Source organism: Strigops habroptila, chromosome 2 (genome assembly GCF_004027225.2).
Source record: "Strigops habroptila isolate Jane chromosome 2, bStrHab1.2.pri, whole genome shotgun sequence".
Lineage (NCBI taxonomy): Eukaryota > Metazoa > Chordata > Aves > Psittaciformes > Psittacidae > Strigops > Strigops habroptila.
This window is the reverse complement of record NC_044278.2, coordinates 107,763,096-107,781,723: the sequence shown is the minus strand read 5'-3', so window position 1 is coordinate 107,781,723 and position 18,628 is coordinate 107,763,096. Positions and strand designations below refer to the sequence as shown.

The 18,628-nt window shown below is 36.4% G+C and overlaps 1 protein-coding gene across 11 annotated transcripts in view; it reads left to right on the top strand.

Annotated features, from left to right (window-relative positions):
* GRIA4 (glutamate ionotropic receptor AMPA type subunit 4) overlaps positions 1-18,628 on the top strand; it is a 215,589-nt gene that overhangs the window by 156,501 nt on the left and 40,460 nt on the right. For all 11 annotated transcript variants that reach the window (XR_003989982.2, XR_003989983.1, XM_030475921.1 and 8 more), the window contains exons 10-13: positions 3,914-4,120; positions 10,560-10,930; positions 12,234-12,432; positions 16,960-17,207. Coding sequence is in view for 9 of the 11 variants with exons in the window: in XM_030475921.1 (XP_030331781.1) it covers positions 3,914-4,120; positions 10,560-10,930; positions 12,234-12,432; positions 16,960-17,207 (1,025 nt within the window). In the remaining 2 variants the exon portion in view is untranslated. The remainder of the gene's footprint in view (positions 1-3,913; positions 4,121-10,559; positions 10,931-12,233; positions 12,433-16,959; positions 17,208-18,628) is intronic.

Below are 18,628 nucleotides of genomic sequence, written 5' to 3'. Positions count from 1 at the left end.
TATACTGCCTATTCCCCATTTCTTACACTGGCAGGATGACATTTGCCTGTCTTATGCCATATATAATCACTCCATCTGGATGTCTTTGATAGTGTTGTTTCAGGCTGTGGAATAAATTGTGCCCCAAATTTATAATTTCTCCTGAAAGCCCACTAAGATTTAGAAACTGATTCAATGTCCCATAGATGGATGCCTAAGACTGAGAATATCAGACCTATCCATAAAGGAGCAGCACAAAGGACCTGCAGGATGGCACTTGGAGGTCAAGCAGGTTACCTTAGGGCATCTCAGATGACAGATAACCTTCATTAGGTAACTGAGTACCATCCTCATTGTTTTGACAGATATACTCTTGATGGAGTCTTACCTCAAAAATTCTAACTATAACCTTTCTCATAATAGAAGAATATTTTTTCATTAGAAATTTTATTAAATTCTTTATTAGACTGGAGAATACAGTGAAGTTTGTTGCATGACAACAATAAAGACTTCAAACTGAATCCTGGACACTTTATTCAGGAAAAAAAAACAAACCAAACCACAAAAAAAGCTTCCATTGACATCTACAGAAGTTTCTTTCAGAATAAAGTGTGATGATGTGTGCCACTCCTGTTCTAAAAATGAGACATTTCCTTGCACAAATATGTGTCACTTTTACAAATTATTTTTACAGTGTTTAAAGACTTTGAAATGAACTTTAGAATAGGAAAGCCAAACACAGATCTATTTGGTATTTGAGTTAGCTACTTTCTCAAGCTTCCCTTGTAGTATGAATCATCAGTTGTGAGCATATTACTGTACACATGAATTTGTGGCAACGTGGTGGAATGATTTGTTTTACATCTATAAAAGTAATTGTTGCAGACATCAACTTGTATTTACAAATGCTAAGTATTGTTATAAAATTGTGAATTATATAAGTAAAGCTTGCACCATTTCAAATATCTGTTCCGTGCTAGTCATTGATCATTTCAGTGTGGACTTTTCCTTGATTCACTACCCTATAGAATACTATTAAGCAGCTGAAATCTTGTGAATATTGCCATGTTAAACCTCATTCAGCAGTAAGTCAAACCTGCATTTTACATCAGTAGGTTAAGTGTTTGTAGTTCAAAAATGTGGTAAATAATACAAAGATGGTGGAGAGAAGTAATATTTTTGTCAGACAAGAGGCTAAAACTAGAAACAGTGAAAAAGTATACCTACTGTTCTCAGCTATTTCAGCTGATCTAATAGAAGATATTACCTCCCCATAGATGTCTTGCATCTCTTGTATCTTTAGACTAGCATGGTTACACTAACATTGCTACTGATTTAGAAAATGCTATTGTAATTATATTATACAGAAAAAAGTCACCTTTTTCCGTGCCATGGATAAAAAAAGATCATCAAGATATGGCTGAGTGCATGCTATTGATCAGGTGTTCTATGATTCTGTGATTCTATTTCATGACTTTGCAGTCTGACCTTGCAAGTTCATCTGTGTAAGTTGCTTGTTAGCAAACCAGTAAAACATGCCTTGCAGTGCCCTGATGTTATTATGATAACATCAGCACACCTCATTAGTTTGATACAGCCCCAGATCCTGAAATGGACAGAATTTAGAACTAGTGCTACTTTTTGATTTTTTTTTTTTTTTTTTTTTGCAAACAGTCATTATCAGAAAGCCACATTCAGTCCTACCCACCTCCCCCATCAATTTCTACTTTGAAAAAACATCTCATTATTTGGCAGGTAAAGTAGGCACAACAATTAAAGAAACTTATTTATTCTGTGTAAAATAGAAGGGAAAGGACAACATACTAAACAAAAGGTAGTAGGTGCTCCCATTATTTTTAATTGTATTGTTTCACACTGGCAGATCTCACCCTATTGCTGCTTCTTTTATTGTTTCTCCTTTTAAAGCAGTCATAGCAAGAGGTAATACCTTCTTCTATAAGAGAATTGCATTATAAGAGATGTTCCTTGCTGTATTTTGCTCTAAATCAGTAAGATGAGAGGTCCACATCCTTCTTACTGTGTTGTGGGCCCCAGGGCTGTATGCAGTATACCAGGTGGGGTCTCATGAGAGCAGAGTAGAGGGACAGAATCACCTCCCTGGACCTGCTGGCCACGCTCCTTTTGATGCAGCCCAGCATAACGCATCAATGGCCTCCAACACTGAATTACTGCTAAGGGAACGGGGCCCCAAGAGGCATGTCCGTAGCGGAGAATAACATAAGGAGATGATAGGAGGAGAGGTATTCTGGGAATACACCTGAGAGTGAAACATTCCTGCAATACCTGATTCTGTCTTAAGGAAACATTAGGACTTCCCCATTCCCAAACCATGCTGAATTAAATTGGGGACCTTTCTCTCACACTAAAGTAAATATACCACACAACTTTCTTCATTCACACTACACAGTGCACTGTTCTACCATCTGTATACAGAGGTGGGTCCTGGGCATAGTTACTACAGGGAGTAAGATGCCTTTTCACCTGATAAATTAAACATACTATTCCAGCTTGCCTATAAAGTTCTTCTTGTGTGGATACACACCCCACTAATAGGAGCTACATTTTGGTGTCCGAAAGGAAAAGTTTACCTGACACACTGAAAATTGTTTTATTCAGTCCCCCATCGCACATGTAATGCCACGTATCCTTCAGTGTTAAACACCTAGTAGAGGTTACAAAATTGCTGTTGCCTACAGCTGATGTTGATGACATTTCAATGAAGCAGATACTCTCAGACTACACATTTACATTTATTTCTATTTTTGTATTAATTATGTATGTAGAAAAGATGTGATTAGTGTCAAAAAAGCAACACTCACCAGGGCCAGCACAGAAAAAACTTAAGTTGTTCGTATTTTGTGCTGTAAGTTCAAACAGAGGGTGACATTAATGACAAGTGTTCTATCTGGAACTGGCTATGAATATAAACAGTGTGAAGTAATTTAAAATACCACCAGAAAGTATAGTTTTACGTAATGATTGCTGAAGTCTGAATCCACACAGAGCAAAAAAGAAAAACATGACCTTGTTTTTCCAGTGTCACCTTGATTTCCCAATCACATAGTGTTCACTATTGTCATTGTATGGTTTACACAGGGAATGTAGGATCCACTTTTTGAGACAGGTTTTACTTGTTTTCAATGGCACCATCCAAAAATATTTTGGTACTTCTTTTTCATACAGCATGTAAAGTCAGTGTCAGCTTAATACCATTCTTGTTCATGCATATTGCTTAGATTCATCCTAAAAGACCTTGCAGAATCTGCACTGTTTATTCAAAGGGGCAGTTATGTGTTTCCTCAGGAATGTACCTATCTTTATGTTCTCACTAAAATGTAGATAGTCTCTTAGTAACTATGCATTCTAAACCTCAAGAAAGCAGATCATTTAAGCTGTGTATCTGAAGTTACACAGACAGTAACCACACTATGTTACAGGATATGCTTACTTACTGCAGTCAAAAGTGTAAATTATACCTTGCATTATCCCACACTCATTTGTACTGTATAGGTTCAACCTCTTTTCATGCTTTAAATTTAGCATATACTGGACTAAGGTCTTTCATATAAAATTTATATGCATTTTTGTATAGTTTCTGTGTTCATAATTAGTAAAGTTAATAAATCTTGTGAAATGTATAACCCAAATTACAATGTAAATATGTAAATGGAAATATTTACAGTGTGCATATATAAATACACTGTAAAATAAATACAGTGTAAATAATGTAAATATTACATTGGAAAGTATACCTTTCCAGAAGGGTTTCTGTTTATACATTTTAATTTAAATGTGCTAATACTATCCATGAACTTTTGATAAAATATGTGTTGTTCAGTGAGTAGATGACATGTTACTTTTCAGAGGATGTTCGATATACTTCTCCTTTACAGTTCTACTTCTTTCATTATAGGAAGCCCCATATGTTATGTTCAAGAAAAACCATGATACGTTTGAAGGGAATGACAAGTTTGAAGGATACTGTGTAGATCTGGCGTCAGAAATTGCAAAACATATTGGTATCAAGTACAAAATTGCCATTGTTCCTGATGGAAAATATGGAGCAAGGGATCCAGAGACAAAAATCTGGAATGGGATGGTGGGAGAACTTGTTTATGGGGTAAGCATACCAATTTTTAAAGCAGGATTTAATTTATCATAGTATTAGTCATAAAATAGGAAGCATATGTGCATTTTATTTAACCTTAGGATCACAGAGAAGAAACAAAGTTCTGTTTCAGATGTGTATGCTTTCGTTTTCAAAAGAAAAGCAAATAATTTAATGCAAATTCTACCGTTTATTCAACTAGTACCTTGTAATATAACATCCTTAGATTGCACATCCCTTAAAAATTCATCAGTATTAGAACTAATGTTAGAGACAATCTATTCCTGATATATTGTAAAATTTAGTTGGGGAATATATCACTTACATTCATTTTCATGGAATGGTGAAAAAGCTAGGACTCTTGGTCTACTTTGAGAAATGGAGAATCCACCATCATATATTAAACATATAAAAAAATCCACTTCAGGCAAGTACATAATTAGGTAATTCAGAATTAAGAAAGACTTTTAAGATGAACACTGAATATAAAATTTAAGAGCAAACCTAGTAAGAGCAGCAACTAAGACCATTATGCTATGCATATGTGGAGAATGATTCTTCAGAATAGCGTAACAGTTAACAATTCTGTTGATGCACTAAGTTTAAATATCTAATGAAAATAGTTCCAACAAACCCAAAGAAATATTTGCAGTATATGGTGTTACCAAAAGTAGCAAAATTCAGAGCTGTGCTTGCTGATGACCACAGTTGCTAGTATCTGCACTAAAACCAGATCAGGATTCTTAGAGAAACTTTTCATTTCAGTGGTGGAATAAAAATTTTAAACTCCTAAAACTATTCAAGTGAGAATATTTCCATCCATGAACTCATAACATGCCTCAACCTCCATATAAAAAACTACTGCATGCCGGTTGGTCCATCGTCAGTTGCAGTTTTCACAATTCCAGTGACAGTTACGGCCAAGTGTGGCAGAAGCCTAGTGGCTTTTCTAGCAGCCCCATTTCTGTTCCCTTCTGTTAGCTAAGTACAGCTGATAAATTTTGTGAAAGTCTCCTCAACTAGCACTAGTTCAGGGGACTCCTCAAAATGAAACAAAATCTGTGCTGTAGGAATGTGGGAAATGATGCCCCAGAGTTTTGTTGATTTCCCCTCCACATGGGAATGGGAAAGTTATACCAGCCTCACAAAACTCTGTGCTCAGAAGCTCTTGGAGGAACCAACCTCGCTTGTGTCTTTAAAGAGTGGGAAAGCTGAATGTTCACGATGCATGTATATCCATTTTAGTGGCTTGGAAGCAGCTCGCCTATAGGGATATTAGAAGTCAAGGTTTTTTCCAGACTTTTTTGTTATAATGGAGGTGACTCCTTATCAGGCTTTTAATCACAACAGCAAACACATGGATGTCAATGGCTGTGCACTGTTTTGTACCAGTAGGTTTTTTTAAATCATCTGAAAAACTTTACAAATCATGAGAAAATTTGCTTGCTCAGATGCATAGTTTCAGTGGCCTATCATCTAGTGGAAAATTATAGAGGAAACTTGAAATTACACTTCAGTTTTCTCTTTGTTGTTTTGAGGTTTTTTTGGGGTTTTGGTTTTTTTTTTTCTTTCTTTTATCTTGAAAAAATTACCTTATCAACCCCAAACTTCCCTAGTACTAGACTGAAATACAAAGTGCTGTTAGGAAGATCACACAGAGGTTCGTGCCAGTACTGGAATATGACCCACAGCTGTTAACATAGCTGAAAGCAAAACAAAAAACAAAACAAAACTCACAGGCATAAGGAACCTGTTGCAAATCATCTGCATGAAGAGAACATCACAAAATACATGGTCAACACTTCATTTTTTGTTATGGAAAAGAATGAGGTGAAGGCTCTTTAAAGGGTTGATTGCCACATTTAAAAACTGCTGCAGTCTGATTGTGAATCTGAGAATGAGATGCAGCAAAGCCCTTGAGCTGCTTTTTTCTTCGAAGAACTACCAGAAGTATGCTATTGCCCAGTATATTTGCTGTCAGAAGGCTCCTTGAGGCTATGTCTATCTCGGTATCAGTGGCACCAGGGAGTGTTCCTGGGCACTGAAACTTGCCTGACTAATCTGCTAAATTGCAACAATGGTCCCTGGTATATTTTCCACCCGTAATTACTGTCCAAAACAATTTCTGAGCCCAGCTGGACGTTAGGATGGGAAAGAGATCATTCCCTATAAGCAGCTTAAATGCAGCCATGCTGGTTTAGAGATTAAATGACTTTTGTGGTAGTGACACCAGACTGTCCTTTGCTAGCTGGCCTTAAGGCTAAGATATACTCCAAACATGTTTAATGTAGTTTTTCAGGTGTAGCTTTAAAGGAAATTGCTCTTTCTGTTAATTTGTAAAAGTTTGCTGCTTAAGATTTCTGTAGGGAATGCATGAAGAGCATCCTCCCTGCAACTTCTTTGTGTCCTTGCCAGATGATTTACAGAGCATCAGGTTCCCTGGTCTATTCCATATAAAGAAAAAAAAAAATCAGAGACTTTCCTGCAAAACTCTGCTATAAGAGGATGTTTGTCTTTGATAGAACTCAGATTTGGAGATAAACACAAGTACTCTGACTAGTTGGCTATGCTTCAAGCTTCAAGCAAGGCTTTCTATATCCAGCCAGGATTGGGACAGAATTTGTAATTAAATTAGCATGTTAACAAGATGATTTGTTTCAGAAACATTTCACAGCTTCTAATTTCCAACCACATTAAAGGATTTGTGCTGGCAGTGGGATCGGACCTTGCCTGTGCCACACAAAAGGCTCCCCAGCTCTTTACACGGTACCTCAATGCCTCAGTGCCAGCAATGCCTCTTAGCCCCATCCATGTTACTGAGGGTGGTGGGCATGTGCCAATTTCAATCCATGTCCCCTCAGGACCTATATGCACTGTTGGTCATTCTGGTACCTCGACACTTGAGATACTGCACAGAGCAGCTTGGTTGTTACCTAAACTCTGTGGCTGAGTTTTCCATCACGTCCCAGGGGAAACGTTTTATAAAGTACCGTGGTGTACAGTTTTGCTATGACTGTACAGAAGGTCATGGTGGGGGGTTGTTTATTTTCCTGTTTTGTTTTTAGCACTCTGCTAAAAACTACCAGAAAATCTTGATCATTTGTCCCTGATGTATCCGAATGCCTGCAGTACTCCCTGTGGGACTATATAAGCCCGGATATCTAGCTCACAGGAGAAATGCTGTCTGGGGATGAAATACCATTAAGCATGTAAAACAGGCATTTCCAAATGCACTAAAGTCAGCTTCAATTAAATATTCATTTTCCTGACACAGAATGCTATTCTTTCAATGCTGAGCACAAAAGGTCACAACTCATTTCTGTTTACAATCTGAGAAGCCGTGAGCTGCTGAAGTTGAAACACTTCCTATATGATTTTTCTGAGATAGGTTTACCACATTAATACAACAAGCATAGATTTTATTCACAAGGTTAAAATAATATATTCCCAAACAGTAAAAGTCTTACCATCAGACTTAATCTTGTCCCACTGCATAGTATCAAAAGGCTCCAGAGTCCATCAGTACTTGGTAGTAGTACAGCCTTGATTGAAATGCTGTTATAGATGCAGTTGATTTAAGTGTGAAGTATCATTAGTCTTTTTCAAAACAGATTTCACTGGCTACAAAACCATTAATTGTTTTCACTATTGTTGTATTGTTAAGCATTTAAATCCATAATTATATGGTGTACACTAACTGGGCAAAGCACAAATGCTGATGATTATCATGCACAGCTATTGTCATTATTTAGCTTTCAACAGCTAAGAGTTTATGTAGGCCTTCTTATGTAGGCCTTAATGTGGCGCACACTAGCCTTAAATAATAAATAATATGATCAGATTGGGGAAGTTACATTATGAATCATCTGACATTAGATCACTATCGTAATGAAATGGGATAAGTTCCTATTTCTTCTCTCTAACTCCTTCAAGTGGTGTAGGCAGCTAGTTCTGATGTAGTTCCAAGTTCATCAATGTACTCTTTGATCATTTAAATTTGGTAAGATAAATCTTATCCAATGTTTTGCATACAATACACAGTGTGCTAATTAGGTCTTTAAAATTGACGCAATTCACACTAAAATGGTGCTATCACTTTTCCACCTCACATTTTAAAAACTAGCAACCCTCAAGGATCCTTATTTTAATCCTGGTAGCAATCTGCAGACACAAAAATGAAGTGTTAGCCAACACTTTTGAAGACCAGTGATCACGTCTGTCATTGTACACTGGGTTAATGAAGATACCACTATGTCACAAATACAGAGAAGATTAGCAGTAATAGATCACAGTTTCCCTGAGTCTTTTGGTTAATTCATTTCAAGTACTCAACATTAGGCATTCACAGTAGCTGAAATTTAGAAATACAAAAGATATTGACTCTAAGGAAGCAAATCATTCTTTCAGAAAACAAAAAATTATGAGCGAGATGAAATACAAAAATATGAAGCAATGCCAGTAGCCCAGACCATCCTACAATCTTTAGACTACAGAAATCAAATTCACTTTACAATTTTGGGGATATTTTAAAATATTATTTTTCTTCATCTAATACCTGTCTTCATGAAATATCTATTTCAATCAAACTTATGAAATCATAAGACTTCGAGAAGCCATGTTTTTAAAAATGCTTTGCATTACAAAATATATATATAAAATATAGCAATTTTAATATAAATTTGCATTTTGGGGACGTTGCACTGGAATGAGTCAGTTCTTTTGAATTATTCAAAATTATACAGGTACCAAAATAGGTTTAGATTTTAGCTACAAGAAATTAGTTTTAAATTAAACTCCATAAAATATGTATCTCAATATAACTTAGTATATGAAATAAAAAAATATTATTTTAAATGCATATACCTGATTCAAAGTTGAAATGTGAAATGATGAAAAAGCCTACATTTCAGTTTCTTTCTTTATCACACAAGCTACTTATATAACACTTGAATTAAGCTATTTAAGTACATCTTTAATTTTCATTATTTTTCTCTCATTGCAATTGATGGGATTTAAATATATCTTTGTATATTTTATTGAGTATGAATATCCTTAAGAGCATCCTAAAAGGCAAACATGCTTAAACGTTTTGCTAAACTATGGGCTGTGTACTACACCTGAAAATGCTACCCCACAAGATGATTTCAGGCCAACTAAGTATTTAGAAAAGAAAATTCCAGCAGTGCTAGTATGGAGATTTATGAATAACTCTTAATTGTGCCTCTTAATTATTACCTGGATGGGGTAAATTCAGGCAGATTATCTCATATATTGAGGCCTGAAGCAGAGTAAACTATGGCAGAAGGCAGATTGTGAGTCTACCTTATTTAAAACCAAAACAAAGTGTTCTCAAAATATGCCCAGTTACCCTTCTTAGCCCATAAGCTCTGTAGAAGCCCATGCTGGTCACAGAGCACAGGCTCTGCTCTCTGAATCCACCTAGATATAGCACCATGATGATGAACAGGAGAAAGGCTTCAGCAGCTTCTGCATCAATTCCCTTCCCATTCGTGCATCTTCTGTCCCAGTTCCTCTTACAATTCCTGTATTAAGTCCTGCTGTAATGACAGCTTTAGCATACAAGGCAAGGCAAGGAGCAAACTTTAATGTAATGTTGAATCCCTAATGACAGAAATGACCCGTTAGCACAGCTACAATAAAGTATAGTTCATGCAGACATCACTGTTGGCAGCTGTAATCACCATCACATCAATAACAATTCATTCGACAATTCATTCATTCTAAAAACATATAAGAAAAACATATTAAAAATTATTCCTGTCACTAATAGGAATGGATTTGGCACACTATTTATCCTTCTATTGCATGATTATGCACAGCTTTTTTTGTATACTTTTTCACTGTCTGAAAACTGGTTCATTCCTGTTGAACTCTCTTTCGCTCAAGACAACTGCATGCAGTTTTGTGGCATCACAGCAATAGTTAATCACGTTTGCTGCTTCATGCTGTTTGGAACTTCCTTGAGTCTATGAGCTGGTTTCCCTTGCAGAATTATTTTATCTTATGAAAATATGATAATAAATGACTGTTTCTGGGGTTTTATAAAAAAAATTATTATATATTCAGTGATAGTAGGCTCATTCTCATTCTTCCTTCTTCCTTGAATTCTTTGACTTTAAATCTAAATTAATACCTGAAATGACATACCTAAACTGCTGCCCACTTCTGTAAGATTTAAGAGTCTTCTCCTTAGCAGGAATATTAAGTATATCTATAATTCTGTAAAATAAAAATCTGCGATATGTGTGTCTTACGAAATGCATATTGAGAGTATAGACTCTGATAGAAAAAAATCCAGAAAGATGTTACAAAGAACATTTAAGCCACAGTGTCCTGATGTTAATGACATACCTTTGGAATTAGCGGCTGAGCTGAGTGTATGAGCCAACTACAATTAACCGATACATCTATATTTCTTTTTTCTTTATAGAAAGCAGAGATTGCTGTTGCGCCTCTGACCATCACTTTGGTACGAGAAGAGGTCATTGATTTTTCCAAGCCTTTTATGAGTTTGGGGATATCCATTATGATCAAAAAGCCCCAGAAATCTAAACCGGGAGTGTTTTCCTTCTTGGATCCTTTGGCGTATGAGATCTGGATGTGCATAGTCTTTGCCTACATTGGTGTCAGTGTGGTCCTGTTCCTAGTTAGCAGATTTAGTCCATATGAGTGGCACACAGAAGAACCAGAGGATGGGAAAGAAGGACCCAGTGACCAGCCACCCAATGAGTTTGGCATATTCAACAGCCTCTGGTTTTCCCTGGGTGCCTTTATGCAACAAGGATGTGATATTTCCCCAAGGTTTGTGTCAAATCTTTTTACATTTGCATTATATCTTCAACACTGAAGCATAAAATCTTCCTTCATTTATTTTCCTGGCAGTGTTTTGAAGTTCATTCTTTAGGAAGCCTTTTCATTTTTTTCTCTTCTAATAGCTATGATAAGGGCAACAGAGAATCTGCTTTGAATTTCCGTCATTACTATTATTTTATGTATGTCAATGTGCATAAATCACAAACAGCTCTCAGAAACAGCAGGTACACACGGGCAATTCCACTGAGTTGAGTTCAGAGGAACTGTGTTGCTGCTAAATTAGTTCCATTGTATTATAATTATGAAATGCACACTACTGTGCTGAATATTTGCCTTGCATGAATGAATGTTCCATTTATGTTCTATATCAAATTCTACAGCACTGCTGCCAGAATATCGCTATCTATGAGAGGGAGAATATTTGACCATCTGTTCCTGAGAAGCCAAACTGTATTGCTAAACTGTGCCTTACAGGGTGGGTGCCTCAGATGTAGCATATGATCTGAATTTCTCAGCCTTTTAAGGTGCTGGAACTTTAGTGTGCAGTAACTGCAACTTCTCAATTAAACATTATGATCCAATCTTTCAAATTTGAATGCTATATTTTAGCCACTTATAGAGAGATTTTGAGAGTATTCAGCATTGGCCTAACTCTGCTGTTATTGAAGCTAGCAATAAAACTGATTAAAACTGGATGTACATTACTCCTCAGCAGCTCTCTCATCAAATTACAGGTATTAAAATGGAAAGTATAACTTTTTACATAATATCTCTGCTACCACAAAATGCTTGCTTCTTAAAGAAAAATGTGAAAGTTCAGATGGTTGCAGTAGCTTGTAGAATATTTGATAAGTTTGGGTAACAGGAACATTTTAATCCTAAAGCCAACATAATCCATGTGCAAAGCCTTTTGTGTCTTTTTCTTTAAGAGGAAACAGAGAAAGCTACTGATCTGCAGCTACCATGTTTTACTTTTGTCTACAGAAAGAGATTACCTGTCCAGTATTTCTGACAAAATTTTTGCTATGTTAGGCATTTCCTGAAATAATAAGAAGACTGGGATTACTGCTCAAGAGAATTCAAACTTCTGTATGTGCGTGATACGTATTAATACAGTGGACTCTGCACTGTAGGCGTTAAGATTCAAGAGGAAACGTATTTAAAATGCAAATGATGTCCCTCCCATTGACTGTTACGTAATGATACATGTTCAACAATAATGGTGCCTTCTTTCTTTCTCTCTTCATGGCTTAAGAGACAGGAAAATGTGCATTATCTTATTCATGTTTAGATCCCTCTCAGGTCGCATTGTTGGAGGTGTCTGGTGGTTCTTCACGCTCATCATTATTTCATCCTACACTGCTAACCTCGCTGCTTTCTTGACTGTTGAGCGAATGGTCTCACCCATAGAAAGTGCAGAAGACCTTGCCAAACAAACTGAAATTGCTTATGGGACACTGGACTCAGGGTCAACCAAAGAGTTCTTCAGAGTAAGTTGGCATGTCCATTAGAGCAGCTCTCCCTAGTGACTGCTCTTATAAGATGCTTGGAAGTGTGAAATGTTTCTTTGCAATTATGTGTAATATAGTTTGTAACTCCTGCAATACTTTAGCTGCATTTTTACCCAGCCACCCCTCCCCCTCTCCCCCCCCCCCCCCCCCCCCCATAACAGCATTTGTTGGAATTTTCAGTTATTTTAATGTGTGGAAAGCTTATTGATCCTGTCACGTTGGGTGAAAGAGGTGCCCCGAGGTATTCTGAAGCCAGTGATAATTAAAGCAACATTGCACTATTGATTCATCTGAAGCTACAGAAATGAAATTATGTGCAGTACTGAAAGCCTATGATGGTAACATGGAGTTGTGCAGATTTTGTTTCTGCTTATGGATTTGGCTGTGTGCATTTTGCTTTAGGGTCTTGGGTGGTGGGCAGGAAATGCATTTTTTAATTTGCTGACTTTCAGATGAATAATAAAGAGAAAATGTATCTTGGAGGGATGTGGTTGGAGCATTAGGAAATAGCCTAAATAGCCATTCATATGTCTGTACTGTCTGTATTGATGACTTCATTTTCATTTGCTTTCCTGTGTTAGTGTGGTTGGTATGTAATCCTCATCATTTGCCAGATGGAAAACAGGGACCCTGGACCTCACAAGGAGTACATAATAAACAGTCCTTCCTGCTTCATTTCATGTCTCTCGCAGATGAAAGTTAAGCCTAGCTGACTGAACATGTGTGAGTTTAGTGTTTGAAAATGGCTCTGAATAAATGCTTGAGCCAGTCATTCTTCCTTGGAAATTACACAGTCTAGGAGCATTATTTATCTGAAAGGTGCAGTTTAAGGCATTTTTAGAAGAAAGGAAGATAGAATGATAATTTCTTCTTATTGTCTGTTTGAAATGTGACTGTTCTGTGCTAGGTACTCCTGCACACCTTGACTGTTTTCAGTTTGGCCAAACTGAACTCAGCAAATCATTAACAAAATTATGGATGGGATTTGTGAGCTATAGACAATATCAATTCAAGGGCAGCTGCTCAGTGAAACAACCTTTTTATTGTGAGAGATATCCCCATAGAAGAACTTGCAAATATTTTCCAATAGCTGTAAAAAGATTATGCCTTATAAAATATAAATGGCACTTAACCAATGCACAGTGATTGAGCCTTAATATAATGAAGTTGTCCAAGGAGTTCAGTACAAGCCATTGTTTTGAAAAAAATGAAAGTCAGGTCTTTTGACATATAAGCAGTCTGGGTCACAAAAAATTCATTATTCTTTTAAATCATCCTGTAAACACAGATACTTTTTTGTTTGGATCAGTATTTCATGCAAGATTGTCCTTAAAGAGAAGATTCTTTGTCTATCTACAATGACAGCCATTATTTCCCTTTAACATTAAAGGGTTAAAAAAAAAAAGGAAGGAAAAATCAATGTTCTCTTTACATTTTTTCCTTTATTTCAAAATACAGAGGGAAATATGAAAAGTAACTACAAATGCTAAATATAGTTGCATATGCAGAATTTGAAGCTTTATCAAGATTTAGACTTTTTTGATCACTTTTTTAAAAATGGTGCAATCTGTCATTTAGTGATTTCTAGTGATTGTTAATGATACTGTAGGCACTATTTCTAGAAATATTTTTCACAAACCATTTTTCATAAAATATCATTGACAGACAATACTTGCACACTGTTTATGTAATACATAAATTAAGACCTAGACTGAAACAATAGTGCAAGAAGACTTGTTTGCCAAGTCTAACATTTTGTGTGGCTGGAAGCAAACATCATCACTTTGGGGATTAGAGTAATGTATAACTTTTTGTCAGTGATTGCTATCTATCTGGCTGAAGATGAGCCTTCAGGACATTTTCTCATCACTTGATCATTTCTGATCCAAATGTCAGAAACTCTGAAAAGAAAGCCATTCAGTCTACTTTGGTTCTGTATTGAAAACAGAAAAGGGAAAAGGCATTTTAAAACCAACATAGGAAAAAAAAAGAAGACTTTGATATTGATAGCTATTTTCTTTTATTTTCTGTTTTGGACAAGTGAGAGTTGCATTTTTTGAGTAACTTGCTCAAGAAGGAAAGAACTTAGTTTTAGCAGTCCTGCTCAGAAAAGCCCTAACTTTGGGTGACTTTGGCTGACTGTAGGGGAAAGTTGAAATGTTTCCTCATATGGTAATAAGGAATATCTGTTGGTTTGCTGTTCAGTTGTCACTCTGAGTTGACATATAGAAAATGAATGTTAACAAATGAAAGTTTGGGAGAAGAAAATGCTCTTACAGAGCAGATGCCTTCTTAGACTTCCCATATTTTTTTGTTTTTTGATGGGCACGGGAAACTAGATCTTAAGAAAATTATTTAAATGCAACCTTTTCAAACTCATTTAGGGCATTATTTCTTCTTACTAATAGAGCAATTTTATGTGTTGTGTGGTTTTAGTTTGAAAGAAAGTGGCCTATTATATGCTTACTTTATAAAGAATCTGATGATATGGATGTTAAGATATAAGAAATGATTGGAAGTGAAGGCAGACAAAGGCAAGTAAATATTCTTGAAATTATGCCTGATTTGTTACTGCTTTCTTCCATTTTTTTTTTCTTTCCGTAAATGTAAATCCATGAAATTACATCAGTGTAAAGCAAGAAGAATCCTTGCGTGGCTTAGCTTACTCTCTGCTCTCAGCCACTATTATGTAAACGAAAAATAGTTTCCACTACAGACGAAGGAGAGGGTGACAAGGCAGGATGTGATTATGGACATACACAGCTGTTGTTAATTTAAATTTTATTATATTTGACAGAAAGATAAAGTGATGCATATAGACAAGATAAAAGAGCAAGGATAATTTATGATGTTCTGCTATATGGTATTTTTATTGAACATTTCTGGTTAAATGCCACTTACTTTCAAGTTAGACCTACCTCTCTAACAAATTAATTTCTAAGTAATAATACAATCATTCAGTAATTGGTGAAAAGAAGTGCTTCAGGGAAATTACTTATACAAAGGCTCAGTTGCAGCCTTTTAAATCCATTGTCAATTCAGATAATGCCCAGATTATAGGATTTGATATTTGTTTAAATATTCTAAGGTACTTTGTTTTGGGGCTTTATAATAATGAATATTTTCCTGTAGTGCTCAGTACAGTGTGGAAATGGGCTTACAGACCAAATCTTGCTTAGCTAGAAGCTCCTGTTGACTCAAATAAAATCTGACTTGAGCATTGGGTTAAAAAGTCCTTTTTGCAGCATGCAAAAGAGAAGACAAGTGCCATCTGTTATTAAGTAAAACACTGTATAGTGTTTGGCTGATGCACTGCTGGTTTGCATGTATGTATCCCTGTTGCTTGAGGAAGCAAAGGAGTTGTTGAGTGAATCTAATGAGCATGGGAAGCTTCTCATCCTGAAAGTATTTCCTTCCTTCCTTCTTTCCTTCTTTCCTTCCTTCTTTCCTTCCTTCCTGCCTGCCTTCCTGCCTTCCTGCCTGCCTGCCTTCCTGCCTGCCTTCCTGCCTTCCTGCCTGCCTGCCTTCCTGCCTTCCTGCCTGCCTTCCTGCCTTCCTGCCTTCCTGCCTGCCTTCCTGCCTGCCTGCCTGCCTGCCTTCCTGCCTGCCTTCCTGCCTGCCTGCCTTCCTGCCTGCCTTCCTGCCTTACTTAATTTTTATTTGTTTTTTATTTATTTTTATTTTTGCTGAAGTCTTTACTTGCAGTTACACTGTGAATTCCCAGACAGGAAAATTTCCACCTGATGCACTCTAAGCCACGAATTCTTGCACATTCCTTGAGAAAGCACATTTATTACTCAATTACTGGCAGGATCAGAGTCTTTAAAATAAATCCACTGATACTGCAGTTCTAAAAACATGCCTAATACTTCTTTAAGACAAAGACTTAGGGAATTTTCTTTCCTTTAACAGTATATTTGGTCCAATTTGCTGTTTCCATCTTTTTATTGTAAACCATATCTTGAAATGTTGTGCAGCCTTTCTGAATGTCGATTAAATGAATTCTGGACTCTGAATTGTGAAAGCAGGAATCTTACTTCAGCTATTGTGGTTTTGATGGTGTAAGAAGTAGGTGTTATAGAAATGCTTCAAGATTCAGCTCAGTATTTATGGGGAGATTATTTTATTGTTTCTCTTTTCCATACAGGTTTATTGTGGATATCTGTTTTGTATGTAAATCCCTCAAATGCACTTTACAACACTTTGACTGTACGAACTGCATTTATCTAACAGTAAATTCAGATCTTAGCTTTACAGGGTTTCTTTTTGTGACTGCTAGAGCCTAACTGGATCTAAAAATAATAATATTCAATTTTATAGTACTGATATTGTTACTTCTTATTTCTTTTAAAATAATCATGGAATTCAAAGAAAATTCATACCCAAGTATGTTTTTCCCAATCCCAGTTGTTTGAAAAATGAAATATAATTGATTTTATTTTGAACAGTGCCACTCTGGAATGTTGCAACATTCTTTTGTTCTAACTTCTTTTTAATTTTCTCCAGAGATCAAAAATAGCAGTGTATGAAAAGATGTGGACCTACATGAAATCAGCTGAGCCATCAGTGTTCACTAGGACTACTGCAGAGGGAGTAGCTCGTGTCCGCAAATCCAAGGGCAAGTTTGCCTTCCTGCTGGAGTCCACCATGAATGAATACATTGAGCAACGAAAGCCATGTGACACCATGAAAGTGGGAGGAAATCTGGATTCGAAAGGCTATGGCGTAGCCACACCGAAGGGTTCTCCATTAAGGTGGGTGGAATAGTATAACAATATAAAATGTGTTGTTATAGTATTCCACCTTCCCTGATGTCCCTGATATAGCTCTTTTTGTTTTGTGTGTGAACATGGTATGTTACTTTTCTTTTCTTCCATTTCATATTTTTTTGATCAACAAAGGTAACCAATTCTAATTACAATATGGATTTAGCAGCTGTAGTTGGCATCTTTTTTAAGGCCATATAAAAACCAAACTGGTTGAACACTAGCTACTTGAAGTCAGCCTCTATAGAATTAACATCAGCTATATTATTTCATCGGCTTTTTTCACCAAACTCAACCCTTTATGGCAGTATTATGCCTACATTATCTGCATTAGTATTTGCATCAATAATATGCCTACATTTTGTTTTGTTTGTTAATCATGGCTGCTAATTTCTGAATAAGAAGCTGCTTGTAACATCTTTTCAAATGTCATCACTTGGAGGCAATTAGTCCTTCATTAAAGCAACTTCATTAAAGTACTTTTTGTAAAGCACCTTCTTATTTAGTAAAAAAAAGGTTGTGTTTCTAGCATTATGCATTTCAGTACTGCCTTCAAACTCACCAGTATTTTCTTTATCATGATATCAGACGCATTCAGTCAAGTAGTTTTTGATTCACAGGCAGAACATCATTTGCTTTTCATTCAGATTGTCAGGAAGACAGAAGTGAAGGTACTTGTTCTGTGTTAAAATTGGCAGTATTTACCATTGTGTTGTCTTTAATGTTTAAGGCAAACAAATCTTGCCTTTTTCCTCTGGTAGACTTGCCAATTTTCTTCAAAGCAAATGAGCAACTAACAGACAACAGAGGAAGTGTGTCTTGTGGAGTCTTAGAACAATAGGGCACGTGCAGGAAGGGGAGAAGGAATGGCCAGTGGAGCAACCAGCACCCTGCTTCTCAAATTTGGTGCTCATCATTAGGGACTACAAAAGACACTCTGATGAATTAGATTCACAAGGGAGACAAAGTGGGTTGAAGGGAGGAGTTGCAAGTGCAGATGGAGCTGTAGTTCTGTGCAGGAAGTAACTAAAGAGTTACCTGTCTACATCCATGACCACAGAGGAGATCTCATGACCATTATGTAAATAACTAGACTCACTCTTAATTCAGCAGTTTAACCTGTTCATGACACGACAAACATCAGTAGCCTTAACTGTATTACATGGGTGGGAATAGGAGTATCATCAGAATCATTTCCATCTGCAGCAAAAGTTGTTTCAGTGATTGAATATTTGGTCCTTAACATTCAGTACGTCTCAGATTTAAAAAGTGCAACCTTCACCACTGAATAAAGTAGTAAGAAAACATAAGGAGGTGAGAGAGGGAATATGACAACAGTAATATTAATTATAAAAAAAAAATGTCCAGAACTCATGGGGCTGTTAAAGGTAGAAGGCAGCAGATAATGC